The following is a 27,301-nucleotide window of genomic DNA, read 5'->3' on the forward strand; positions in this document are numbered from 1 at the left end:
CACGCGCTCCACCTCATCCTCGGTCACCGGGCCCTCCAGCCCCTCCGCCATCTCCCTGGTCAAGGCCGGGATCTGGATCGAGTTCAGGAATCCCTCAATCTCCGCCTCACCCCCATTATATTCAGACGAGTATAGCTTCTCATAGTATCGGCGGAAGGCCTCACCAATGTGGGGTGTATCGTAACCTACCTCTCCCACCTCGCTCTTTACCGCTTTCACTAATCTGCTTCTCTGCACCTCCCTCAGTTTCCAAGCCAGAATCCTGTCCGCCCTGTCCCCTTTTTCGTAATACTTTTGTTTGACCAGTAGAAGACTCCTCTCTGTCTTGTGAAGGAGGAGATCTTTCAACTGGAGTCTATAATCGTCCAGGGCGGCCACCTGGTCACGGTCTAGGGGAACTGTGGGGAGACCCCCTGGTTGGAGTAGGGCGATTTTCTCCCTAAGATACCTTTCCTGGGCCTCTTTCCCTTTTTTTCTGGGCTCCCATTTTAATCAAGACTCGCCGTACGGTCGCCTTGAAGGCGTCCCATAGGGTATGTAAACCTACTTCCCCATTGTCATTGAGTTCGAAGAATTCCGTGATGGCCTCGAGGACCTCCTGAGCTAGGACCTCATCCTTTAACAGGGAGTCGTTGCACTTCCATCTCCCCATGCGTTCGCTTAGCCCTCCTCTTGTTATAGTGACTCGGACCAGATCGTGATCAGACCAGGGGACGGGGTCAACCCTATGGCCAGAAATGAATGGGTGCAGGGTCTCGTCCACCAAGATGTAGTCTATCCTGGAGAACGATGTATGGATGGCTGAATAATATGTGAAAGAGGGTGTCTGTTCTGGGGACAGGGATCGTGCCCATCAGGCCCAATTCTAAGTTGACTCTTCGGAAATTACGAGCCATGGTCTCATCGGATGCCCTGGAGGAGTGCGGACCTGCACGTTTCCTGTCCAGGGAAGGGTCCAAGACCATGTTGAAGTCCCCCCCACCACCACCGTGCCATGGACGAAGTACTTGAGTTCGTCCCTTACATCCTGCCAAAATTGGCTTTGGCCTTCGTTTGGGCCGTAAACGACGGCCAGGGTTAGTGGGGCCCCCTGCAGGGATCCCCGCACCAGCAGGTAACGGCCCCCTGGGTCTTTCAACGTGGCTTCATTCTCGAAGCCCACACTCTTCGCTACTAAAATGGCGACCCCTCTCTTTTTGCACTTGTGGGATGCACTGTAGAGCTCCCCGATTCCCCCTCCCCGCAATTTGGGCTCCTTCCCCCGCGGCCAGTGAGTCTCTTGCACAAAGAGAAAATCTAGGTGGGCCCTTCTAAATTCCCTACAGACCAGGGATCTCTTAGTGGGGGTATTTAAGCCACGTACGTTAAGTGAACCCACACCCAGGGCGGGCAGACTGTCAGCCATGATCTAGAATTTCCTCTCTCTCGGTCAAGGTCTTCCCAGTGCTCTTCCTTGCATGCTCCCTTAGTTCAGCTCTATGTTCACCTTCTCCCCCCTCCCCATCACCCCGGGTGGGCCTAGAACAAAACCCCAACTGCCCCCCCTCCCCGAACCATAACTGAACTGCCCCAACTTCCGTGTTGCCCCCCTCCCCCTGCCCCGGCGTCCAGCCAAATAGTTCTGCCATCGCTGGCTTTTGGCCGAACCACCAGCCTGCCCACCTCGGCCAGGCAATCTGCGTAAGAAGCACATTACCTTGAGCCCCCAAAGTCCCCCCCGCGGCTGTGTCCACTCTATGGACCCCACCTAGTTGCTGAATGTGGGGACGGTGTTAGTAGTAAATCCTCTGAGTATGCGCCCCTCTGACCAGGGCACACCAGGACGTCCCTGTTCTCAGTCCTCAGAGTCATTACGTTCTCCGTCCTTCGATGGTGAGGGGGTGTTCATTTTCCTGAATTTCCTCGCACCAGTGCGCCTTCTCCCCTCACCGGACGGGCCCCGAAGGACCCCTTCGGGGGTTTATGTCCACTGTGTACTCCTGTATAGCTCCCCTATGTCTTCTTCCGTGATCAGGGTCGATCGTTGGCACATGTATTCAAAAGTCAGGGAGAAAGGGTAGCCCCATCTGTAGCGCACACCCTTCTCCTTCAGCACCTGTGTAAGGGGGCAGCACATTCTAGGCCTGGCCAGCGTGTAGGCAGCGAGGTCCTGGTATATGGAGACCTGGGCGTTATTATAGGTGATTTCCCTGGCCTTTCTGGCCTCCTCCAGAACTTTCGTCTTCTCCGAGTAGTAGTGGAACCGGTCCAAAATCGACCGGGGGCCCCCGCCCTGCGCACCCTGTCGAATGTGAGCTCGGTGGTCATCTTCTCCACGAACAGGAGGGTGATGATATCACGCACCGCTCGGGTGACGTCCCTCTCCGTTTCCCCTTCCATTTCGAGCACCCCGAAGATTCTGAGGTTGTTCCTCCTCTCCCCGTTTTCGAAATCGTCCATCTGCCGGGCCCTTTCTTCGTCCCTCCTCTCCAGGGCCTCCAGCCTCATAAATATTTGTACGTCTTGGGCTGCTGTTGACGATTGGTAGGTGGTCTCGACCTGTAAAAGTCTGTCCTCGACCTTATCCACCCTTTGGTCCATTTTCTCAAATTTCTGGGCAATGTCGGAGCGCATGTCCCCGATTTCCTGCAAGATCGAGGCAAAGCCCCTTTCCATTGCCGCCGAGGAGAGGGCTGCGTCTGCCGATTGGGCCATAGTCCTTTTGCGGCTCGTGCCTTTGTCACCTCTTGCGACCTCCTGGAAGCGGTATCCCGGCAAGGCTTCCCACCAGCTCATGTGGCGCTTTCCTATGCCCCGCCGTCCAGACCCCCGCGGCCCCGGCAGGGGGTGGAGGGTCCCCTCTGGGCCAGTCCTCTGCTTTCTTCCCGGGGAGTTCCGACTGGGCACGTGCTAGGGGGGGGAAAGCAAGGCAGGGTCACCCCTCGCTTGAGTTATATGCTCCTCAGATGTCCCAGAGGGGATGTTAAAGTCCGGAGGTGGCGGGCACACGCCCCACCTGTTCCCAGGCGGGGGCCTCACACCCTGTCTCAGCTCCTCGTGGTAGGCAGGGGCCTCTTCTGGCCTCCCTGTGGAGGGGTGATGATGACCAAGGGGCCCCTATGTCCAGACCAAGAGGGCCTTTCCCGCAGAGCGGTGGGGGGGGGCGGCACCATGGCTCACGCTCCGGGCCTGTAAGTTCTCGTCTCGAAGGGGGGGGGCACCTCTGGGCGGGCACACGCCCCACCGACAGCGGGCGGGGGCCTCGCACCTTGGTCGCCCCCGCGTCCGGTTGCGCTGCCTCTGTGTCCCGAGGGGGGGGGGGGTTGGGGGGAGGACTGGAGCCACCAACTGAATCTCCACAACGGTTGCCCTCGTGCTCCAGGGGCCCCTCTCCTCTCGAGCGGGGTGCAGGGAGGCCCTCACCCCGTTGCCCGCTCACCTGTGGGGTGCGACTCCTGGGCCCTCTGTGACTCCGCTGCAACAGTCTCCAGCAGGCCGCCGCTCCGCTATTTCCACTCAGTCCACTGGGGGGGGGGTGGCGCCGGGACCCTGGTGGCGCTGTCTCAGTCCCCCGGGTATCGGGCATGCTCTCGCCTCCTTCCGCACGGGAGATCCCGGCGTGTTGTGCTTCGGGTCGGGGTGTGGGGGGGGGGGGGCAAGGGGCGGAGGGAGCCGTCCCACGCTCCGCGGCCGCCTCTCCGATGTCGCTGGGGCCCGGACCCCGACCGGGTCGCTCCCCGTGCCCAGAGGGGGGGGGGGGGGGGCAGTCACAGGGGGAGGGAAGGCTGGCCGGGCAGCGAGTCCGTGTGTGCCCGGGGAGGGAGCGCTATTCCCACGGCTCCGAAGCCGCTCAGGCCCTGCTGTGTCTCCCGCCCGGGAGCCACGGGTCTCGATCTCCGGCAACCCAGTGAGCTCAAGCCCCGCTCTTTCGTTCGTTGAGGGCCCGGGGGGTGGGGGGCCACCGAATCGATCCACCGAGTTGGGCCTGCTGGGGGGTTTCGGGGGGGGGGGGCTCAATCCCCTCTGATCACCAGGCTTCAGCGGGAGCTGTGCACTCAGGCAGCCATTGCCTGTGCGCCCCCTGGTGGCCCTCGTGCATTTTATTTTATTACATTGTGCATATTATTACTTTTACCACTACTCATGTTATTGTGAGTTATGGCATTTACACACTTGACATACTGTTTAAAGGACCAACTAGAATGAATGTCACAAGAGTGACAACCATTGTTTGAAGCACGTTACAAACAAACCAATAATTATTGCAAACACTTAGTGTGGAAATTAATATTGATTAAATATCAAATATCACTTGGTCAGCACCAAAATATGACTTTTGGATCTCAGTTACCAATATAACTATCCATAAATACTGGGAAGCAGGAGCTGTCCCGTTCCGAGATCCCCATACAGGTGACAGGCTAATAAGGGAGGAAGTCCACACAAGCACCAGAACAATAGCGCAAAGATTCACAGTTCCCACAAGGTCCAACACTTGTTTGTGTTTCAATGTGCATTTGCATCTATGCAGCGTGGAAAGCACAACATGTCTGAAAACGTGGAAAACACAATGTGTTTGAAAGCGTATATTAAGAGGTATTTGTCCTTTGTGTTGCTAATATTGTACTGTGACCCTGAACTCCTCCTACATGTATACCCTGACTCACATAGGCAGCTCATGTGAACAAGCAACATGCCTGTCGCGAAACGAGTTATGAAGCTGCCGAACTTTCAGATTTGATTTTTCCTTTTGGGAAATGCCGCATTTGTACGGCTTTTAACTCGCGTTTGATGCACTAATGAAGACTGCTTTTTACAATCACTGGATTTGGACCTAATGCTTCAGCTCACAGGATTTCTTAGAGTGCAACTCGTTTTACTAGATATAGATATATACACACTCCCCCAAAAATGTATATATATTATATAAGGGATACATTACTCACCGTAATCGTATTCTGATGCTTGTATCTGCTTAGCTTCACATGCTGTGCATAGGCCGACATCTAGTGTAAGCTGCAGAGTATTACAGTTTGTTTTTTGAAACTCAAAAATGGGCGTCGACATAGGGCGTGCCAGTAATACTATCCCTAGTGTGACGTCCAATGTACCCTCACGCGTGTAGGACCCTCAGATTGTATTTTTTTCTGACATGATGTAGCACGAGGAGTAGCGCGAGTACAGAGTATCCAAGCAGATATAAAGATAAGATTACAAGCATCCATGCGCCTTCTCTCAGAGGGTAGGAAGGGCAGGCAAATGTGAATCTAAGCAGATACAAGCATCAGAAATACAATTACGGTGAGTAATGTATCCCTTCTGAGGCTTGCGGAATCTGCATAGATCACATGCTGTGCATAGATTAGCGAGCAGTGTTAGAAGAAGGTGGGATGTGGGAAGGGTCATGAGCAAATAAATGTCTTAGAACCGCTTGTCCCACTTGAGTATCTGTCTTAGAATGAGTGTCAATGCAGTAGTGCTGAGTAAAAGTGACAATAGAGATCCATGTCGCTGCTTTGCAAATGGTGTCAAGGGGTACATTTGCAATGAAAGCCAGAGTGGCCCCAGTGCCTCTTGTAGAGTGGGCCCTTGGTTTAAAAGTTTTATCTGAAAGGGAGTAACACAACTGGATACATTTGACTATCCATTTAGAAATGGCACCTTTAGTAAAGTGATCTCCTTCTCTGCCTGTAGCTACGGAGACGAACAGTTGATCTGTCTTTCTTAGCGGTCTGGTCTTGTCTACGTAATAGCGGACCGCTCTTGGCACATCTAGTGTGTGTAGTTTCACCTCAGCAGAGGTCTTGGGTTCTTGGAAGAAGGCCGGTAGCTCAATGGACTGGTTAACATGGAATTTTGAAATGAACTTAGGTGAGAACCTAGGTTGAGTTCGCAGAACCAGTTTATCCTTATGAACAGTAAAGAAAGGTTCCTGCACTGACAGAGCCTGAATTTCACTGACCCTTCTTATGGATGTAATGGCTAAGAAGGCAGTTTTATAGGTCAGGTGTTTGAGACTAGCTTTATACATGGGTTCAAAGGGGGGGGGGGGCATGAGTTTAGCAAGCACCACATTAAGGTCCCATCCTGATGGTGGGTTAGAAATTGGAGGGTGGAGTCTCTTTACCCCTTCCATAAAGGCCTTAACCACTAGTACTTTCTACCACAACACCTTGTTATGGGAGGTGGTGTAGGCTGACAGCGCCGACAGGTGTACCTTGAGTGAATTAAATACCAACCCTGCGTCCCGCAGGTGGAGCATGTAGGTGACAATATTGGAAGGATTGCACCAAATAACGAATCTCTTCAATTTATCAAAATAACAGTGTCTTGTGTTTGGTTTCCTTGATTCTTTAAGGATATCCATGCATCTCTGTGGTAGATTGAGATGGCCGAACTCTAGGACTTCAGGAGCCATACTGCCAAGTTCCTTGAGTTGGGTTGAGGATGCACTGTTTGTCCTTCCTGCTGGGATAGTAGGTTGTGCCAGCACAGGAGTCTGATGGGTTCGCACACTGCCAGTTTGCGCAGGTGCGGGAACCACGGTTGTCTCGCCCACATGGGGGCAACTAGGATGAGCGTCATCGATTCCCTGTGCATCTTGTTGATCACCTTCCTCATCAGAGTGGTTGGTGGAAAAGCGTAGGCAAACATCCCGATCAGTTCATCCATAGAGCGTTCCCCATGGAGCCTGGCTGGTGGAACCTGGATGCAAATCCTGGGCATTGTCTGTTTTCGCTTGTGGCGAATAGGTCTATAGTGGGGAAACCCCACTGTGAGAAGAGGTCTCCTACGACTTCTTCGTGTAGACACCATTCGTGTTCTTCCGGGAGGGGGTCTCTGCTCAAAACATCTGCTAGTGAATTGAGATCCCCTGGAACATGTTAAGATGTCAGGTAAATGTTCCTTCTGAGTGCCCATATCCAAATTTTCTGGGCAAGCTTGGACAGATTTTGCGAACAAGTGCCCCCTTGTTTATGTAAAACATTGCTGTTGTGCTGTCCGTTAGTATCTGCACTGACAGGTTCGATAGGTGGGGTTGGAACGCTCGAAGCGCTGAAGACTGCCAGAAGCTCTAGCAGGTTGATATGATTCTTGGCCACTGTGTGAGACCAGAGGCCCTGCACTGTGTGGTGAATGAGGTGTGCTATCCATCCTGAGAGGGATGCGTCTGTAGCGACTACAGCCTGTATTTTTGGATCGTAAAAGGATTTCCCCTTTGCAAGATTCTCCCTTGTTACGGCAAATGGGTAACGGATGTAGACATGTGTGTGCCAATGGAAGCGAGAGTGTACACCACAAGGGGGTGCCCAGAGAAGGCGGCCAAGATATGGCAAAGGTGGGAGGACAACTGAAGGCTAACAAAGAAGAGCCATAGAGACACTGAACGCTGAGCAGTGAACTGATACAAGCGATCGAAATGAACTCAAGACTATTAGATGTAACAACTTTACAATATATGCAAAGATGAGCCAGATGCCAGGAAGAAGTGTATACCTGTGTGTTTAAATGTTTAAACGTAGTGACTAAGTGTTAACGATTTACCTTGGTTGTGCTTTGTTTGTACCTGCAAAACAAAAAATATTTTTTTTTAAAAAAAGATTCTCCCTTGTTCACCAGCGAAGACTCTGTACTAGTGTTGGCGAAACGACCACTAGATCGTCCCACTGACCATTTGCCTGAGACCACTGTCGGCAACCATTCCTGCATGGGTCGCAGGCGCGCGTGGGGAAGCAGGTAAATACATGACGCCATCCTGCCTAGCAAACACATCGCCTTGCGAATCCTTATCTGACGAACGAACTGGTAATGAGGAATTTGCAGTAATAGGTTCTGAATTCTTTCCTCTGATGGAAAGGCCAACCCCTCTTGAGTGTTTAGGACAGCTCCTAAGAACTGTTTGGAGGTGCTTGGCACCAGGCTTGAATTTTTCTCGTTGATTGAGAATCCCAATTCGAAGATGAGGTTGATCAATCTTTGGATGTTGGATCTGCAATTTACTGGAGTCTCCGCCGTGATGAGCCAGTCGTCGAGGTAAGGGTACACTGGGATTGCCTCCCTGCGTAGGTGCGCCACCACCACCGCCAGTACCTTGGTGAATACCCTTGGAGCCGAGGCTATACCGAAGGGCAGCACCTACAACTGGTAGTGCTGACTGTTCACCTTGAAGCGCAAGAATCTTCTGTGCGCTGCGAACATGTAAATATGAAAATAGGCATCTTTCATGTCCAATGTTGCCATGTAATCTCCATTCTTTAGTAGGGGGATTACTTCTTGGAGGGTAGTCATGTGAAATTTTTGAGGCTTGACATACTTGTTTGCAAGGCGTAAGTCTAATAATGGGCGCATTGTTAGATCTTATTTTTGGCACAAGGAAGTAAGTTGAATAAATACCCTTGTTTACCTGGTTGCCCGGGATGAGTTCGATCGCCTCCTTTGCAAGAAGAATGACAATCTCCTCGAGGAGTATTCTTTGGTGCTCCAAGGAGTGTATTTTCTGTCATGGAGGATGGTCGCGGGGGAGCTCCAACAGTTCGATGCAGTATCATGCGGACACTGTGGACAGCACCCATCTGTCTGATGTGATCCCTTCCCATGCGTGGGTGAAGCTGGAAATGCGCCCCCCTACTGGGGATGCATGGGAAGGGACCCTGAGCGGAGCGTCACTGTTTGTTGGGAGGCGTACTGCCTTTACCGGGGCTGCCTCTCTCCCTCTACCGCTGCCCCTTTTTTGACCTCTGGTGAAATTCTGGGTACCCTGTTGGTTGTTTCCCACGATGTACCTTGCCCTTGGGAGTAATTGGACCCTCTTTGGGAATTCTGGCCGCGGGAGCGACGAAAATTATTATTCCCTCATTGGTTCGTGGGTTCATTGGTTAGCTGACCAAGGGACTCAAGGGTCTCATTCATCTTTAGCTGTTTTGAGTGTCTCTTCCACTGCTTTCCCAAACAAGATATATGGTTTCACCGGCATGTCAATTAGAGTGGCTTGTGTCTCAGGTTTGAACCCCAACTGCCTTAGCCAAGCATGTCTCTTGATGACTGCGCTCTCTGCGATGAGCCGGCCTGCATTGTCTGCCGTGTCAAAAGTCGCCTTGAGAATGCATCCGGACACCGATCTCCCTTCTGACGCAATCTGGGCCAACTGGCCCTTTAGAGGTTCAAGTGCGGAGGCAATGAGGGCAGCTACCTGCTCCCATTGGTGACAATTGTAACTTGCCAGCAGAGTGGTGGTATTAGCAATTCTTGCCTGGTAAGCGGTGGTGGAAACCACTTTCCTTCCTAGCCCATATATCCTCTTACTCTCCATGTCTGGGAGAGCTTCAGAGGATGCTAGAGGTGTACGCGCCCTCTTTCTGGAAGTTGTGACCACCAAAGAGTCAGGTTTAAGCTGACCCCTTATATAAATTGGGTCGGAGGGGGCGGCCCTTAATTTGTCTATTCTTGGGTTGACTGCCCGGGTAAGGTTAGGGGTGAGGAGGGAGGGATCAATTCTGCGTTGAATGGATTTCAGAATTGGTATGGCTTGAGCAACAGATTTCCTATCCCCCATAATTTCCTCTGCAAAGTCCCTCTCTTCTTGAGCCCCTTGAAGGTCTATCTGAAAGTGTTCTGCAGCTTTAGCTAAGACCTCATTTAGTAATCGCTGATTATCCACAGGTGAGTCATTCACTGGTGGGTCCTTGGGGATAAGGGAGTCGAGATTATAGGCCTCTGCCTAGTCTTCCTCCTCCTCCTCATCCTGGTCCTCATCGTCCCCATAATATTCTACCCCTGCCTGGTCGTCCAGTATTGGTATGTCTGGATCTTCAGCATACTGATGGTAAGGTTGAACAGTGAGTGGGTCCGAAATCAGGCCCTGAACTGGAGTCTCAGTGCGAGGTCTCCTACTAGGAGGCTGAGGGTCTTTGGATCTGGAAGGAGTAGAGGTAGCAGGGGTATGCTGATGGCTCAGAAAGTAATCAGGATTTTTCTCATAAAAATGTGCGATGAGGCATTCGCCTCATCACCATGTCGATGTCTTCAGCGCTCCATTCCTTAGAACTGGGAACGATCACCTCTTGTTGAGGTTCATCTTCCATTCCCATATCCTCTGGAGTGGGAGGGACAACTTTAGGCCTAGTGACAGGATCAGGGGGGTCTTGGTCTTATCAGAAGATCTATGTTTGTCCTTTTGAACCTGGTGTTCAGACGGTTTTTTCTGTTTGTCCCTTTTCCCATGTGTGGAGGCATGTTTTCCCTGACTCCTTGGACTTCCCTGAATCTTTCGACGCCTGGCGTCAAGATTCGGGGGTGGGTTCCTTAGGGTCTAAGGATTTAGAAGGGGGACATCGAGACTCGGTGGCAGACGTAGAACGAACTGCCGGAGCCGACTTTGAACGTGCTGCTTGTGGGTGAAGGTCGGTTTCTTCTTCTGACGACCAGACCTCTGTGACTTTAGGAAGCGTGGCACCCTTAGCAATCGTAGACGTTACTGTGTGTCGTGAGGCGATCAAGACCTAGAACGCCCAGAGGACACCGAATCTGCGGACCGCTCTTTGTGCCTTTTTCTGCCGATCGCTCGACACGCGTGTCGAGTCTCGGGAGGGGTTAGTGTGTTTAGATGTAGGTGTATGGGTAGCACTTATGCTGCCGGGTGTGGTCCTCATAACTGCCCCGCCGGACAGTCCTCCAAGGTCGGGGGCGCACACTTGGGTGTCCAACGACACTCCAGTGCCTTTGCTGTCCGAAACGGCAGCGTTGCTGCCATCACTGAAGGAACCCACAGTGCCCATGGCCTCAAGTTGCCTGGCGTAATGGGCCCAACGTTTGGTGGAGCGGTCCTTAATTGTTTTAGCTTTAAAGAGCTCACACGCTCTGCAATTGGCTTTGGGGTGGTCCCTAGGCAAACAGAGATTACAGGTGTTATGCTTATCCACCCAAGGGAAGTTACGGTTGCACTTGGGGCAGAATTTAAGAGTACTCTCCATATGTTACTATATGGCAGACTATATTAAGGTCGTATGTAGGAAATAAACGAGTATGAGTATGAGTATGTCCACCCCCCACTCTCCCTACTTGCAGGGCCGAGGCCAGAGGCCTTCTGAGGCCCAAAGTCTGTCGTGCAGTCTCAACGGCTGTTGGTTCTTCAGTACTGGCGTCTATCTTCGGAGTCTCGACATGGGATAGGAGGAACAGAGGAGGAACAGAGAATTTATGAATAATTCATCACAAATGGCTGAAAGCCAGGGAACTCCGCAACTATGCTTCGACAAGTATGGCGGAAAAAAACAATCTGAGGGTCCTACACACGTGAGGGATCATGGGTACAGTGGACGTCTCACTAGGGATAGTATTACTGGCACGCCCTATGTCGACGACCATTTTCGAGTTTCGAAAAACAAACTGTAATACTCTGCAGCTTCCACTAGATGTCGACCTATGCACAGCATGTGATCTAAGCAGATTCTACAAGCCTCAGAAGAACAAGTTACTTACCAACTGTAACGTTCTTTCGACTGGATGTTCCTCCCACGTATTCCTCATCTTCTGGTAACTCGTTATCGCCAGCTTCGCAAACATTTTTTCGCCAGAGGACGCTGTGTTCGAGGTGTCGATTGTCCCTAGACGGGCTCCGTTCCGTGTCGACGTCACTGATGGTATAAGTAGCTCGAGCCGAGCCCATTGGCTTCAGTTCCGCTTTTCCGATTGCTTTGCTCTCGTGAACGGCACGCTTCGAGATTTTCTGTCAGAAAATGTATTCATAAACTGCTTCTACACCAAAAACTGGGTTTAAGAAGTGTATTGACTGCAGGTCGAAGAGGTCTATCACCGATCCTCACCGTATCTGTCTTTGGTGTCTGGGTTCAGATCATCGAACCAGCGACTGTGGCTCCTGTCAGTCGATGACAGAGAAGGCCCTCCGTGAGAGGAAAAGTTAGCGATGGGGCAGGAGGCGTCAAAGGCCACTTCGAAGGCCTCGTCGAAAAAGCATAAGAAATCGTCCGATCCAAAGGAATCGGAACGTCAAACATTTGAAGAGATCCCAATCTCATAGTAGGTCGAGACGATCTTCTTCGTCTTCTAAAAACTAAAAAGGAGACAGATCTCAATCGTCATCATCCGATACATCGACTGAATTGGTTCGATGTCCAACAAGATGGGATTCCCATACAAAATGGGAACATTTTAGAAGAAAAATGATGCAGGTCTTTGAGAATGCGGCCTCGACCCCCTCAAAGAAACCTCAGAAAAGCCAGACCCTGGTCGCTCCACGGGACGACACAGGGAAGTCGGGAACTACGGCAGTAAAACCCAGTAGTATCATAAAACTCGAGTCGACAAATCGTCGAGAGATCCTCGAGGATGGAGTGTTTCTCCGATCCCTCATAAAAAGCAGAATTTGTCGGTCGAGTGCAACTTCGTCGACGCCATCGGCGCCGACAGCTTCAACAACAAAGCCTATACTATCTTCGACGCCCTTATCGAAGACTTAGTCAAGTGTGTGGAAGGTTCCTTCGACCCCTTCAAAGAAAACACCTATTCCTTCGACAAAAAATCAGGAGGAAGAGAGAAGGTTTACACCTTTACCCAAGTCAGTTTTCTTTAGGTCCATGTCTTCAATTTTTGAAGAATCTGGCTCGGAGGATCAAGAGGTCACTCCTTTTGGAGTAAAATATGGCACAAGTTTCAGAGGAACTTTCACAAGTTTCAGAGAAACTAAAATGAGAGACCTATGCAAAACTCTACATTCTGCTAGTGGTGTTGACACATCCCCTGAATTGGAGTTAGCTGCACCTAATCCTGGAGAATATGCAGACTCAGGGTACAGGAGTTTGATGAACAGGGTATATGGGTTGGGGAAGAGCCTCACCTACTTTTGAGCAAGATGATATGACGGATATAATAGTCCGAGGAGCCCAGAAAGATCCAGTTCTCCCTTTACATAGGGCACTTCAAAGGACAGTTGAAAGGAACTGGGAAAAACCTGATAACATTGCTGCAGTAGACAGCAATCTTCCAAAGAAGTACAGAACTTCTACTTCTGATCCAGAATATCTGAATAGACCCCCTTCTTCAGAAAGTCTGGTTATTCAGGCTGCTACTACTTCGAGACAGACAGCATACCCAACCATACCTCCGGATAGGGAGGATAAGAAGGTTGATGCTTGGGCTCGTTAAGTTTTTACTTCAGGTAGCATGGCCTTGAAATCAACCATTGTCATCTGTACTCTGGCCAGGTTCACACATACCCTGTGGGAATGCATTTCGGCTGCGGCTGTACATATTCTGGAAGGCGAGGAAAGGGAAGGCTTCCTAAATATAGTCAAAGACGGGAAGAAAGCAATGGGGGAATGTCTCCAGTCTGGACTGGATACTGCTAATAGTATTAGCAGATCCATGGCATCAAGCACAGTGCTACGAAGATTTGCGTGGTTGAGAAAGTCGGGGTTTGCACCAGATGTGCAGACCAGACTTCTCAACATGCCCTTTGATGGCTCGAGGCTGTTTGGTAGTAAGGCTGATAAGAGCCTAGAAAAACTACAGACCTCAAAAGCAGCAGCTAAATCCCTTAGTGCCGCCATGCGACAGCCTCAGAAACCCTAGTCGGGCTCATTTTCTTGGAGGGGTCATCCTTTTCGATACTACTCTTCTGTTGGTAGAGGAAGAGGACAGGCTTTTCAAAGGGGCAAAAGGAATGTCACTCTTGGTGGACGAGGAAAGATTACAAAGCCATCTTCAGGAACGGCATCTATGCCCTCAGCCGCTCCTGCAGCCGGCCTCCAAATCACTCTGAGGTCTTATCATACAAAACACCAGTGGAAGGCAGAATCTCTCAGCATCTGAAAGAATGGCGAGGCATTACTTCAGATGCTTGGGCACTGGAAACAGTAGCTCAAGGTTACTGCCTTCCCTTCTTAAAAAGACCTCATGATCATCCACCGGGAGCCAGCTCTACCAAAATTCCAAACCCGCTCCTTTTGCAGGAAATTCTAACCCTGCTAGAGAAAGGTGCAATAGAATGTGTACCTGCAGCGGAGAGGATAAAGGTTGGTACTCCCCTTTTTTCTCATCCCAAAGAAGGACGGAGGACCGAGACCCATCTTGGATTTAAGGAAATTGAACAAGTTCCTCAGGAAGGACGAGTTCAAGATGGTAACCCTTTCTCAGATCCTTTAGGCTCTCCAGCTTCAAGACCAGTATCATTGGACCTTCAGGATACTTACTTTCAAATGCCAATCCATCCCAAGCACAGAAAATACCTGAGGTTCGCAGTTGGCGGTTCTCACTATCAGTTTCGAGTTCTGCCTTTCGGGGTGACCTCCGCTCCGAGGGTTTTCACCAAGCTGATGGTGGTAGTGGCAGCGAGTCTCAGGAGAGGGGGGAATTCACAACTACCCCTACCTGGACGACTGGTTGATCAGAGCATGTTCTCCAGAACAAGCTCAGGAACATCTGTCGATCACCTGCCACTTCCTACACAACCTGGGCTTCTCCCTCAATTTCAAGAAGTCCCACATGATACCATCCTAACAACTCCAGTTTATCGGAGCAGTCTTGGACACTTCCTCGGGCAAAGCCTCGGCGCCCGAGGTAAGAGCTCTCCACAATCAGCAGATGGTAACAAAATTCCAGAAAGCCCAGCATCTGCCGGCCTTCGATTTTCTGAGGTTGCTCGGCCTCATGGCATCCTGCATTTTTCTGGTGCCAGAGGCCAGACTGAGAATGAGATCCCTCCAATGGGCCCTCAGAACTCAGTGGTCCCAATTCTCAGGTAATATGTCAGATCTTCTGCAAGTCCTGAGCGCAGTTGCTCAGGATCTATTATGGTGGGCTTGCAACGACAACATCTTCAAGGGAGAATCTTCTTGGCAACCATGGCCGGAGATAACAGTAGTAACGGACGCCTCACTCACGATGTAGGGAGCTCACACCAGCGATCTGACAATCAGCGGACGTTGGCATCCATCGGAGTCCAAACTACACATCAACCTATTGGAGCTGAGGGCAATCAGACTAGCGCTGAAGGCCTTCCTGCCCTCTGTACAGGGAAAGAATGTCCTGATAATGACGGACAACACAGTGGCCATGTACTACCTCAACAAAAAAGGAGGTGTAGGATCACTACCTCTGTGCAGAGAGGTGATGCAGCTCTGGTTCTGGGCAACACGAGAAGGAATGTCCCTATTGGCAGTTCACCTAGCCGGAGAGCAGAACACAGCGGCAGACGCTCTGAGCAGGCAGAGCACAGTCTCCCACGTGTGGGAGCTAGCTCAGGAAGTCCTTCTAGAGATCTTTGCCCTTTGGGGAGCCCCTCAAGTGGATCTCTTTGCAACCGCAGTCAACCGGAAGTGCGAACAGTTCTGTTCAAGGGAATTTCCTCAAAGAGGAGCTCTAGGAGACGCGTTTGTGGTGGATTGGAAGTTCCCACTTCTGTACGCGTTTCCTCCAGTCCCTGTGATTCGTCAAGTAATCAGGAGGTTGAGAAGGTTCAGGAAAAACATGATCCTAATTGCCGTGGACTGGTCCAGGAGGTCGTGGTACCCGGACCTTCTGGACATGTCCATCTGCCCTCCAATATGTCTTCCACAAAGAGAGGATCTTCTCTCGCGAGAGGAAGGTCGGGTTCTCCATCCAGAGGTCAAGACACTCAACCTACAGGCATGGTTTCTGAGAGGTTGAGATACAAGGATTGGGATCTTCCGGATCACGTAATGGAGATTTTGCTTTCAGCCAGAAGGCCAGCAACAAAATCTTTGTACCAGTGTTGTTGGAACAAGTTCAGCCAGCAACTGGTGCAAAGATAGGGATGTGGACCATTTTCAATGTGGCACCCCAATGGTGCTTTATTTCTTGTTACATCTAGCCAATCTGGGGCTCCAGATCGGAACAATCAAAGGATATCTTGCTGCGCTGTCCATTTTTAAGCGCTCCTCGGAGGAGGTTTCTTACTTTAAAATTCCATTAATCATACAGTTCCTAAAATGATTTACCAATGTATATCCACCAATACCATTTATGTTCCAACTTGGGATTTAAACTTAGTTCCTAACATGTATACCATTTGAGCCTCTGCACTCCTGTCCATTGAGGCTTTTAACACTAAAAACTGTCCTCCTTGTGTCATTAACATAAGCCCGCAGGGTTAGTGAACTACAGGCTCTCATGTAAACCTCAGTATACCATATTTTACAAGGATAAGGTAGTTCTTAAGGTTAAACAATCTTTCTTACCGAAGGTAGTTTCCGACATCCATTTGTCACAGAAAATGATTTTACCAACATTCTATCCTCCTCCTCATTTGGGAAAAGAAGAGGAGAGATTACATATACTGGACCCCAAGAGGGCCCTCAGCTTTTACATTTCAAGAATGACAAAATTACGTCAAGATGACCAACTCTTTGTGGGTTACATGGGTCGTAAATTGGGGTTAGTGGTGACAAAACAAACTATCCTGCTGGATCATTCTGGCTCTATTGGAATGCTACAGATTAGCAGGAAAAGACCCACCGGATGGGCTACGTGCTTACTCCACTAGGGGAATGGCTACTTTGGCGGCTTTGAAAAATGGGCATCAATGCATACCTTTATCAAGCATTACTGCCTCCTCCTCCAATGAGGGGTTATTTGCCAGAGCGGTACTTCACTCAGTCCATGAAAACAAAAACTAGCACTCCCACCTCCAAATTGATCACTGCTATGGGAGTCTATCACAAGATGAGGAATACGTGGGAGGACACAATCCATTCGAAAATATATATATCCCCGTACACCATTCCCCCCCCGCCGAACTGCCTGTCTGCTGCGCTGACTGGTGGCCTGGCTACCATATGAGTCCCACTGAGTACTGTAACCCTACAGAGGGAAGGCGGGAGCAGGAGTCCCAATTAGAAGGATATCAGTCTTACTGGCATTAAGGTTGAGATCGTTGGAGGCGCACCAATCTTGAATCGCAGATAGACAGTCAGGAATGAGCCAGAGGAGAGAAGGCTGAGGGGAGCCTGAAAGAGAGCAGAGCGTCATTCGCATAACACTGAAAAATAGTATAGAAGGTAGTGGGAAGGAGCCAGTGGCAATTGAGTGATTGCAGAAATCAGCCAAGGCTGCCGCAAGAGAGGCAATGCTGTCCTTGATAGTTCTGGAGGAGCAGGGGAGTACCTGTTTGGAGGGGACTTTCATAGAGAGGACTTGTTTAGAGACATCCAGTGTTATGGGTGAAAAGGAGGAACGTAGGAGGGAAGGGAAGTAGGGGGCCAAAGGAGGCCGGAGAGCGATGAGGGAGGGGAGTAGAGGAGAGCGAGGCCAGTTCAGTGCGGGATGGCGAGGAGAAGCAGAAACTGCAGTAGGATTGGAGAGTTTCTTGCAGATTTTGAACAGTTCCGCCGTGTTGTTAGTGGCCTCAGAGATGCAGGCTTGGATATGGGCCCTCTTCTTTATGCTGATGGAGTCTATTGCTTTTGGAACAGGCAGCAGGCCTGGCGGTGGATGTGTTTGAAGCTAACCACTTCCGTTCAGCAACTCTGCACTTGTATTTCAGAGAGGCTAGGTCGGATTCACACCAGGAGTTGCGCTTGACAGAAGGCTTCATGCAGATCCTCATAACAGGGGAAAGGATGTCCAGGGTGTTGGAGAGGTGAAGATTAGCAAGGGATGTGTCAGTGTGAGAGTCAGTGGCTGGAGTGGGAATTAAAGTGCGGCAAAAGTGGCAACTGACACTCACTTAATCTGTCAAATGAGGGAGGAGGAGACTGGCAGTGTGGGAAGTGCAGGCAGAGGCCTAGCAAGGGGACCAAAGAGATCCAGATGAGAGGACAGGAGAGCATGGTCGGACCAGGAGAGAGGTGTAGTGAGAGGGTTGGGATGGAGATGTCTGCTGAGATGAGTGCATCTAAGGTGTGTCCGGTTGAGTGGGTCGGTCCGAAGGGAAAAATGGTGAGGGAAGAGTTGCATCTAAAAGACAAAACCCTGAGGGGAGAGGTAAGGGACAACGTAGTGGAGTTACTTCCTCAATAACATCGTAGGAGGAACAAGACAGCAAATGGTATGGGATGCTTTTAAAGCTACCTGGAGAGGGACGCTTGTAGCCCTGAAAACTCGAAGGGATAGACAATATGAGACGACAGGAAACGCATCTGGAAGGTAAGCGGAAACAAATAATGGCCTGCATGGTGAAGGGATTGGAGGGTCAATTAGGAGGAAGTACCGGCTTAGGAGGGCCAACTCGAAGTTCTTCAAACGAAAGCAGACAAGAGATCTCCAACATACCTCAGACAGAGCTACCACATTAAGGCAGACCGCTAACTGGCAAGTATGTTGAGGAGAGAAAGAACTGTATAGTACTATACTAACAATTTAAATTGAGGGGGGCAAGAAGTACAGCTCTCCCTGACATTATGAAAAAGTTTACAAGATACTACTTGGTTTTATACATGATGAACGCCCCTAAAGACCAGGCTCAAATAAAATATCTTGATTCAAGCCCAGTAAACAAGATCACCAGTCTGGAAAGGGTTGAGCTGGAAGGAGATTATCACAGAGGATGAAGTTAGGGCTGCCATAGCATGTCTACCATGTCTACCAAGGGGAAAATCTCCGGACCCGGACGGATACTCAGCAGATTTTTACAAATCCTTCAGGGAAACTCCAATGCCATACCCGGTCTCGCTATTTAACTCCTTCGGGGGCACGGGAGGAATTGCACCATCAATGGAGGAGGCCAACACAAATTCCCAAGCTAACAAGGGCAATCCAAATACAAGAAATATGGACGGAAATGAGGGTCCAGTGGCATTTGACTCCCGAGAGACTACACAAATTATATAAGGCGGTCTCGGACAGGTGCTGGAGGGAATGTGGGAACACATTTGGTGGAAGAAGTGGCATCTATACTGGGCGGGGATACAATCGGCACTGGAAAAGATCTTTGGGGTACAAGTAGCGGGACCGTAGGAATGGCCATCTTGGGATTGGGAGGGCTTCTGGAGGAATTACCAACCAAGTCACAAAGGAAAGTGTGGATGATCCTAGCGACGGCATGGTGCTGGTCATAGCCCAGAAATGGAAAAGAAAGGATTTCTCTTCCCCGCCCCCTCCCTCCCTGAGCATGATTGAGTGGGAAAAGTATGGAACTTGGTAGCACTAGAGTGGGTTACCTACTCCCTCCAGGGGGAACAGCAATGCTTCCGCATGGAATGGGACGGGATACTGAAGTTCCTCCAACGGGACGCTAGGAGTGCATGGTGCCCGAGGAAAATGAAACTTTTGGGGGTGATTTGACCACCGAAACTCTAAGGGACACAAAACGGCCAGCACTTCCGTGGCCTTGGACAATGGATAAGGCAGTACCACAGGCGCCAAACAAGAGACATGCGCAGGGGAGGGGGGGGGGTTTGGGGTCAGGTAGAGTGGATGGCTGGGGTGGGGGGGTTTGAATTTAATAGAGGATGGAGGAGAGGGAAGAGTAAAAGACAAGGTTTGGTCCTTGAAAGGGGGTCCAGGGCTATGGTTGGACTAGGGTGGGGGAGGAAGAGGATCGACTTGTTTGATAAATAAAAAATACATACATGGGGTGGTGGATCTATAGAACCTATAAGGGTCCCAACTCAACCAAGTTACTAAGCCAAGGACTGTCAAGGCCACAATATATACATTTGCTTAACTGTAAGCATAATGCAGAACAAAGAGCCTGTATACATATTTCATACGAACACAGTCCCAAAGCATAGCTAGGTTCGCATTTCCAATGATCCTTTTTCAAAAGGTCTTCGGCATCATTTAGAAAAAAAATAAGGAGCATTTCCTACAACGCGTCTTAAGTTTAGCAGGCACCTTTAAATCAAACAATTACAATGCATGCAACTGATGGTTGTAGATATTCACAACTTACCCTTTGTGTACACAAACAGGGTCCAGCAAAAGTTAAATAAATCTTTAACACTGCAAGGTATTCTTCTATGGAAAAAAGAAAGCAAGATTACACTAATACAATGACATTTTATATGCAGCCAGAACGATTTTACAATTACATAGCTGTAGCCAAAGTTACTAAAAATGAGTATTCAGTTATTCATCTTATAGGTTCAGTTTGTGAACATATTCAGGGATGGACACCCCTTATAGAAAGCAAAAAGATTGTCTGATCGTGGGGACCAAAAGTTACCTGTAAACTTTGTTCTACATCATGGGAAGCGTCCATCCATAAGGAGTTAGTTAACCAACTATTTCTCCAGCATTGGTATATTTCATTGTTTCACATGTTTTGAATATCCCAATACACCACCCAACCCCAAAAATAATCATCATCAGGAGGCATGGCATCTTCTATTACATTTTACTTTAAAGCAATGGTAAAGTAAAAATGCAGTAACCGAGGGTTGGGGGGTGGGATCTTGGAACTGCCCCGAGTGGCACGGCTCAACTATACTACGCATACACTTGGGTCCAACCGGCTGATCACCCACGCTGGAAACAAATAGAGGAAGCCTGGTGCCCAGTCCCTCTTTCCGACCTCCCGCACCTGCCAACCCTAAAAACTCATGCAAATCAGGGGTCCCTCATAGCAACAACAAACACGACCCAAAAAATGGAAAACAGCAGCGCGGAAATGGGGCTGCAAAAGCACTTTAGACCCCCTCACACCCTTCTGGAACAACCCGGAATTCACCCTGGGAATTCCCCCACATGGTTTCGCGGCATGGAAAGCGGCGGGTCTGGACAAATTAGGGTTTTTTCTAGAGGAAGGCTCACCTATCAATTTTGAGAAATGCAAAGAAAAGTTCAAGATAACAAGCTGAAAGGTTTCGGTATTCCCAGTTGCGGCATTGGGCTTCGCACAGAGCAATCCGGGAAAAGGGGTCCAGAGACTTCACAGCCTTAGAGACCAAACCTCCTGTCAGCAACATCGCGGGGTAGAATCTCCACACTCTACCGCCTACTGGACCGATCAGACCCCACAAAGAAAGAAATATATGCTAGACTGGACGCAGGACCTTGGTCGCGAAATAGACATTGAAGATTGGGGGAACATCTGGTCCAGGCTTCACAAAATCACCCAGTGCATCTCAAACAGGGAAGGGGCTACAAACTGTTATAGGTAGTATGTCACCCCAAACCAAGTAAACAAATCTAATCCGGACATCTCCACAAACTGCTGGAGGTTGTGCAGAGAAAGGCACCTTAGTTCAAATGTTTTGGACCTGCCCAAAAGCAGTAATGTATTGGAGAGAGGTGGTGGGCCACATCAAGACTACCACCAGTCTAACACTCCCATGGGATCCTGGAATAATACTCCTGGGGGAGGGGCTCTCCCGCTGTCAGGACAAATGGCGCACCTATGCACACACCTTCTACTGGCATAAAAAATTGCAATGGCCCGGCTATGGAAACATGCAGAGGGCCCCTCTACCCAGCTCTGGTGGTCAAAATGCTGGGAAATCGTGGTGGCGGAGAAGATCAAGGCGATTCAAGCATGGAATCTGAACACCTTCCTAAACATGTGGGTGCCATTCATGGACTACTCAGAAAGATGCCCAGCTCTCACCAGAAGGCCCCCGCTTCCTCGATGGCTCCAATGCGATCCGAACCACAGCAGCAATGGAGGAGGTGGGGAGTAACCAAAAAACTGTGTCCAAAGCGAAGCACGGGTGGCCCATCTTCCCGCTCCCTCTAGCATATATCCTGTAGAGGAGCGAGTTGCATGTTGTCGAACCTATCTTATAACTAATTGTGGATCTAAAAGCTATGTTAATGTATAATGTCAGCGTACACTATTGCCTTTGTTGAAATGTCTAATAAAATTTATTGTTGAAAAAAAAAATGCAGCAACTACTCCAGCCTAGCTACCTTCTTTTGGTCCCTCCAGAAAGAACAAATGGAGGACAGATTGGGAGAACAATCCGAAAATTACAAGGAGCAGGAGTATTAGGCAAGAATTGCTGCAGTACCCTTTGGCTGCACTACAACAACCTTGACCTCCTGGCAATAGGAACCCAACCTTTGGAATAAACCTGTAATACACAGGTTGTAGTGTGGCTGAGCAGCCAGGCTTATCTCAAGAGGGGTCAATTTGAGCAGTAGAGTGGTTACACAGATTCACAGTGACAAGTATCAAAATAAACTATTACACACAAGGTTTCTTGATTAAACTATTATTAATTTATTTAACAGTCAGTTTGTATAAGCCTTCTTCAGAAGGGGCAATGTAATAGTAACACACAAATGCACTCAAAAATACACACTCAATTTCTCTAAATCAGCAAGTACCCATTTGGGATGGCACACAGACACGTCTTACACACTCAGGTGACTTAAATAGCTAGGACACTGTGGACATTAATATAACACTGGTACATTTAGATCAGTATTGAGAGGAGTGTCAGAGTAAAGAGGTTTTAGAATAAGACAAGATATCACACAAATAATGTTAAGCAGGCAAGTACTTTTGAACCCCCAATGCAAAGTAAGTTCATCCTTTCCTGGAAGGAAGGCACCAACACACAATCGCAGGAGAGGAGAGTTATTCAGTGAACCAGGCCAGCCAATGTCAATTGGGCAAAAGTCTAGGTGAGCTGAAGCACTTCTTGCAGGTAAGTAAAAGTCTTGCAATGTTTTAGAAGTCACTGTAGAAAAAGTAGAATCAATGTAGAGCCACAAGCTGGGAGGCTTTTGAGGGGTAGAAGATGCAAACAACTCTAGAGAAGCAACCAAGACCAGTCTCAACTGAGAACAAGTAAGGCTAAGAGACAAGAGGTAAGTTCTCTTAGACTGTACAGTACCTTTGGTTAGAAGAAATGTTTCCCGCTGGCTTCTCTCCCTAGGATCACTGCAGATCCTTTTGTTCCTGTGCCTCAGTCGTGGGGACAAGAGGGATGACCTTCTGGGGACTCATGCTCTTCAATGTTCGTAAAATCTGTTCCTCTCTCACCTTCCACACTACCAAACTCTTAATTTTTCCCCTTATCTTTCCTAGTCTATTCTACTGTTCTGCTCTCCTTTTCGGCCCCCCTGCCTCTCATCTTGCCCCCTTCAAATCCCTCCACCACTCTGCTATCCATACTCTTTGCTTTCTCTCCTTGTGACTCCATCTCCTCTTCACTGTCCTCTCTTGGTTGGTTTCCCTTTCACTCAACTTAAATTCAACTTCCTCCATCTAGTTTTTAAATCTCTTCATGATCTTGCCCCTCCCTACCTCTCCTCCCTCTTCTCTTTCTACCCCCGCCCTCATTCCCCTGTTCCACTGACGTCTTCCTTCTCACTGTTCCACCATCACCTTGTGTCCCTTCCCGCTTCTGATCCTTTCAGCTCCTTGCCCCTCTACATTGGAACTCTCTACCTCTCCCTATCCGCATCATCTCCTCTTACTCCTTCCGCTCCTTAAAAAAATCACACCTTCATCACCACTCCTGACAACTAATTCTTACTCCCTCTTGCTCTTCCCCTATCCTGGTTTTATTCTTTAGTTCTCAGCAAATTGTTCTGCACACTTTTCTTGATTATTTGACTCAAGTTTGGTACTTATGCTTCTAATGTATTCTTGTTGTAATGTAAAGCGTTATATAAAATGTAATAAATACAAATACAATGTGAAGGTCAGCGGAAGCAATGGGAAAACTTCAATGCACCGGTCCTTTTGTGTTTCAGCTCCTCGCGTCTGACAGCAAATAGCAACACCGCAGTTCTGGGATACCACTTCAGACTTTCCTTGCTTCTGGGGTCCAACATTCTTGAGGTGGCTCAGGCTTGGTCAGTCCTGCATCAAGGAAGTCCAGAGGCTCTTCCTGGCGCTTGGGTCCAACTTAAAAGCGATCCACTCGATTTGGCGTTCCTCTCCCTGGCACTTCAGTCCCAGCAGCAGAAGTACAGCCAGCTTCGAGAGGATGCCCAAAACAAGTTCACTTTGGAGTCGATTGGTCCCACCAACTCAAGGGCAGAAGTCATCCTGGCAGGGCTTCTCTAGTCGAGGCGAGCTTCAGCACAACAGCAGGGCTTCACTGGGCAAACCAACAGTCCAGGAGTTGCAGCAGGTGTCCGTTCCAAGTTCTTCTTTGGATTCTTTCGTCCCGTGGTCGACTCGGCTTTCCAAGCCAAAAAGCCTGGCCTTTTATGCAGGTTTCTCCTATCTATTTAGGCCTAGCTGTCATTCGCACAGCAGGGTGGCTGTCCTTGCCGGACAGCCAGCCAGCCAGCCAGCCAATCACCTTTGGGTGCATTCCTGTAACCTAGAGGATTAAGCACAGGGAGTTTCAAGCAGCTCCCTCACTTCCTGCCCCTGCCAGACATACTGGAGCCAGAGACAGGCTTCACTGGTGAATCCTGCCAAAGACAAAACTAACAAAAGGGACCAAACCTGGTTTGGCACGCAGAGTAAATATCAAGAAGGACCTTTCCAACAAGAAATGGTGAAAAAAAGACGACGGGGGCCATTTTGACAAAATGGGCACCCATGTACGCCTTTCTGCAGCTGCGAATGCAGCTCTCGGTAAAAACACCCAATGGCAGTTAAAAGTAAACCACTGCCACGAGCCATTAATTGTAGAAAGGGTAACATAACTTGGGGAAATCTGAAAGACTTCCATGTGCCACTGCACTGCAGGTGCTGTGTGACACAATGTAAAAGATGATGCCTATGGAGTTTGTCATGCTCCATAACCAAAAGAAACAAGTTTAAATCACAGTAAAATACATGAAAGAGTAGGGAAAAAGGTCTCACTCTCTCCAGGTTGAAAATTAAGAAGTCCTAGAGTCCATAAAAAGTGTTGGAAGTCTCTAAGGTGGAGAGGAATTAGCACATAATAAGTAGTCTCACAGTAAATCGTTCCAGTCATGTATTGACTCAATTTCAGTTTATGGAATGGTGGTATAGTATTGTATGATAATTATAAAGAGCGGACTGCGGCCCGCAGGCATCTATGCGCTGAAAGGAGATTAACCGATGGGCCATTAAAACAAGACTAAAATAGCTAAACCAAAGATGGTAATCGATTTTGCACAAAAAAGGGGGAAAACCGTTCAACTGGGTGAGAGCGAGAACCGAAAAGGAATGTCCACCAGTCCGAGCTCTATGGTAACATGGGATTTTTAATACGTTTTGTGAGGCTAAGCGTAAACACCTGATAGGACGATAGCAGTCCAGTGTGGCTTGCAGGTAGTCTGCACTTGTATTGTAAATTACTAATACACGATTTTGAATTGAATTAGAGAATTCACAGGCAGCCAGTGGTGCAGCCCAACATAGTTAATTTCTTTTTCTTGCTTTAAGTGCATACAGTTGAATAAACAACTTTGTAACTAGCTTTCCAGCACAATACAACAAATAGGATATAAAAAGTGAATAGTATTATAAAAAAAAGTAGTAATACTTTCATACACTTATTTCTATTTAAAAACAGAGTACAATTCATATCAAAACATGAAACTCGAAAAAAACATTAAACTCTCAATCCCCAAAACAGCACAATAATTCATAGGAAACTTCAATAGCCAAAGATGACAATAGTGAAAGTATCTTTAGCTTCCAGAAGTATAGCAATCGCTCCAAGACAAACATAGTTAATGGGTCTTGTACCGCGCACTGTTGCAACTTGCATGGTCTCTTGCCGCTCTGATGGATCTGCAATGGAAAGGGGATTTGGGGCTGGGGTGGGGGGTGTTAGTAGGATTGAGCAGGAGTGCTTTGATGTGCCTTTGGCAGCTTCAGTTTGGAGAAACAGAGCGCAAGTACATTTTTGGTTGGTAACCATCATGTGGTGTTTGAACTACGATTATGCATGGTTTGATTTCATGTTGGGTGTTGTGAAGTGCGTGTGGTTGTGGTATGGTTGTGGTATGGTTGCGTTTAGTTCTGATTTTGAGGCAGAGTATGCAGAATGGTGAGTTTTTAATAGGAGCAACATCTTTGCTGCCCCCAGCAAACCATCCAAGAACACCACATTTCCTATCCCCAACAACCATTCAAGTTCAGCAAATTTCCTGCCCCCAACAAGAATATACACGATCTAGCGTTGCCGAAAATGTTGAATCCAAAAATTGGAAATGAGAAATTTACGGCACAAAATAATCACATAACATCTCCCCCAGCCCCCATCCCCCTAGCCCTAAACCATGCCTGCGTGGGCACACTTACCTTATGTTCAACTCTTGCTGCGCTTTCCCTGCAACGCGAGTTCCTCCTCCCCATTGTGGGGCGGAACTTCGGGCAAGCTCCCTTTTTTCATTTTTTTTTTTTATACTTTCCACTTTCCTTTTTATGGAAGTGGGAGACACCCGCGCAACCACTGAATTCTCATGTCAATCAAGCAGAGCGGGGGACATCCCTGCAACTCCTGCTCCCCTTATTCGACATTTTAGAAATTCACTATTTTTTATAATTCCGAATGGGCATAAAACGTGCCAACATTTTTTGTTATTGAAATTTGCAGAGGATTCCCACACAATCCATCATAGGGAGCATTACCCCACACAATATAGATGTTACACAATGCCCATCTCATAGCGCAGCAAGAACCATATGGCTAATCCATAAACTAAACCCAATGCAAATTATTATTATTTTTTATTTTTTTTTGGGAAATTACCGAAACATACAAACATCTCAACAAAAGGGCAAACGATAAACAAAAGCACATTAGGGTACATTACCAAGTACACAAAAAAAACATCCACCACAGAGATCATGTAAAGAAAGACTTCCACAACCACTATGAAATAGCAGCAGTTAAAAAATGAGTTCCCCCCCACCCTATCCACGCCTCATCCACTTCCCCCAAATCTGATCCCATTTACCAGGACAGTCTCTTGAATTATTTATTCATTTTTCTAAGGCCATACACAAGTCTATTTCCCCTGCCCACTTTGCCAATCTCGGGCGATCCGCTGCCCCCTAACCCCCACAGCGCTGCAATAATTTGCTTCATTATTTGCTGGGCATTATTCCATAGTGGCTATATTAGGGTAGCCTTGCTTCCCTCAACCCACATGGTGATGAGAATCCTTCCATATCTGCCTAATATGTTGCATCATAGGTGGGAGCAGTCTTCTTTTGTCCGCAGTAGAGGCAGCAACCACGCTCATTCCCAACATGCGGGAGCAACACGGACCCATGGCTTATTGAGGTTTACCAAGAGATCGTCTGTATTTAAAGTGACCTTAATCCAACTCCCCTCCCCCATCTCCCCCCCCCCCTCCTCCCAACAATGCGTCCAACAAAGGTCTGACCAGGTGTGGTCCATTCTCAGGCGGATGGCCAGAGGCTCCATCGCTAGCGTGAATAGAAGAGGGGACAGAAGACAACCCCACCTCATACCCCTCTCCAAGGGAAAAGCCGGGAAGTAAACCCCATTACCCT

General features: G+C 48.8%; 1 protein-coding gene across 3 annotated transcripts in view; it reads right to left on the reverse strand.

Moving 5' to 3' along the window:
• RBL1 (RB transcriptional corepressor like 1) overlaps positions 1-27,301 on the reverse strand; it is a 1,112,731-nt gene that overhangs the window by 974,552 nt on the left and 110,878 nt on the right. For all 3 annotated transcript variants that reach the window (XM_069652118.1, XM_069652119.1, XM_069652120.1), the window contains one exon: positions 19,847-19,911. In XM_069652118.1, the coding sequence (XP_069508219.1) occupies positions 19,847-19,911 (65 nt within the window). The remainder of the gene's footprint in view (positions 1-19,846; positions 19,912-27,301) is intronic.

This window comes from Ambystoma mexicanum, chromosome 3p, assembly GCF_040938575.1.
Source record: "Ambystoma mexicanum isolate Mex_15411 chromosome 3p, UKY_AmexF1_1, whole genome shotgun sequence".
NCBI classification, from domain to species: Eukaryota; Metazoa; Chordata; class Amphibia; order Caudata; family Ambystomatidae; genus Ambystoma; species Ambystoma mexicanum.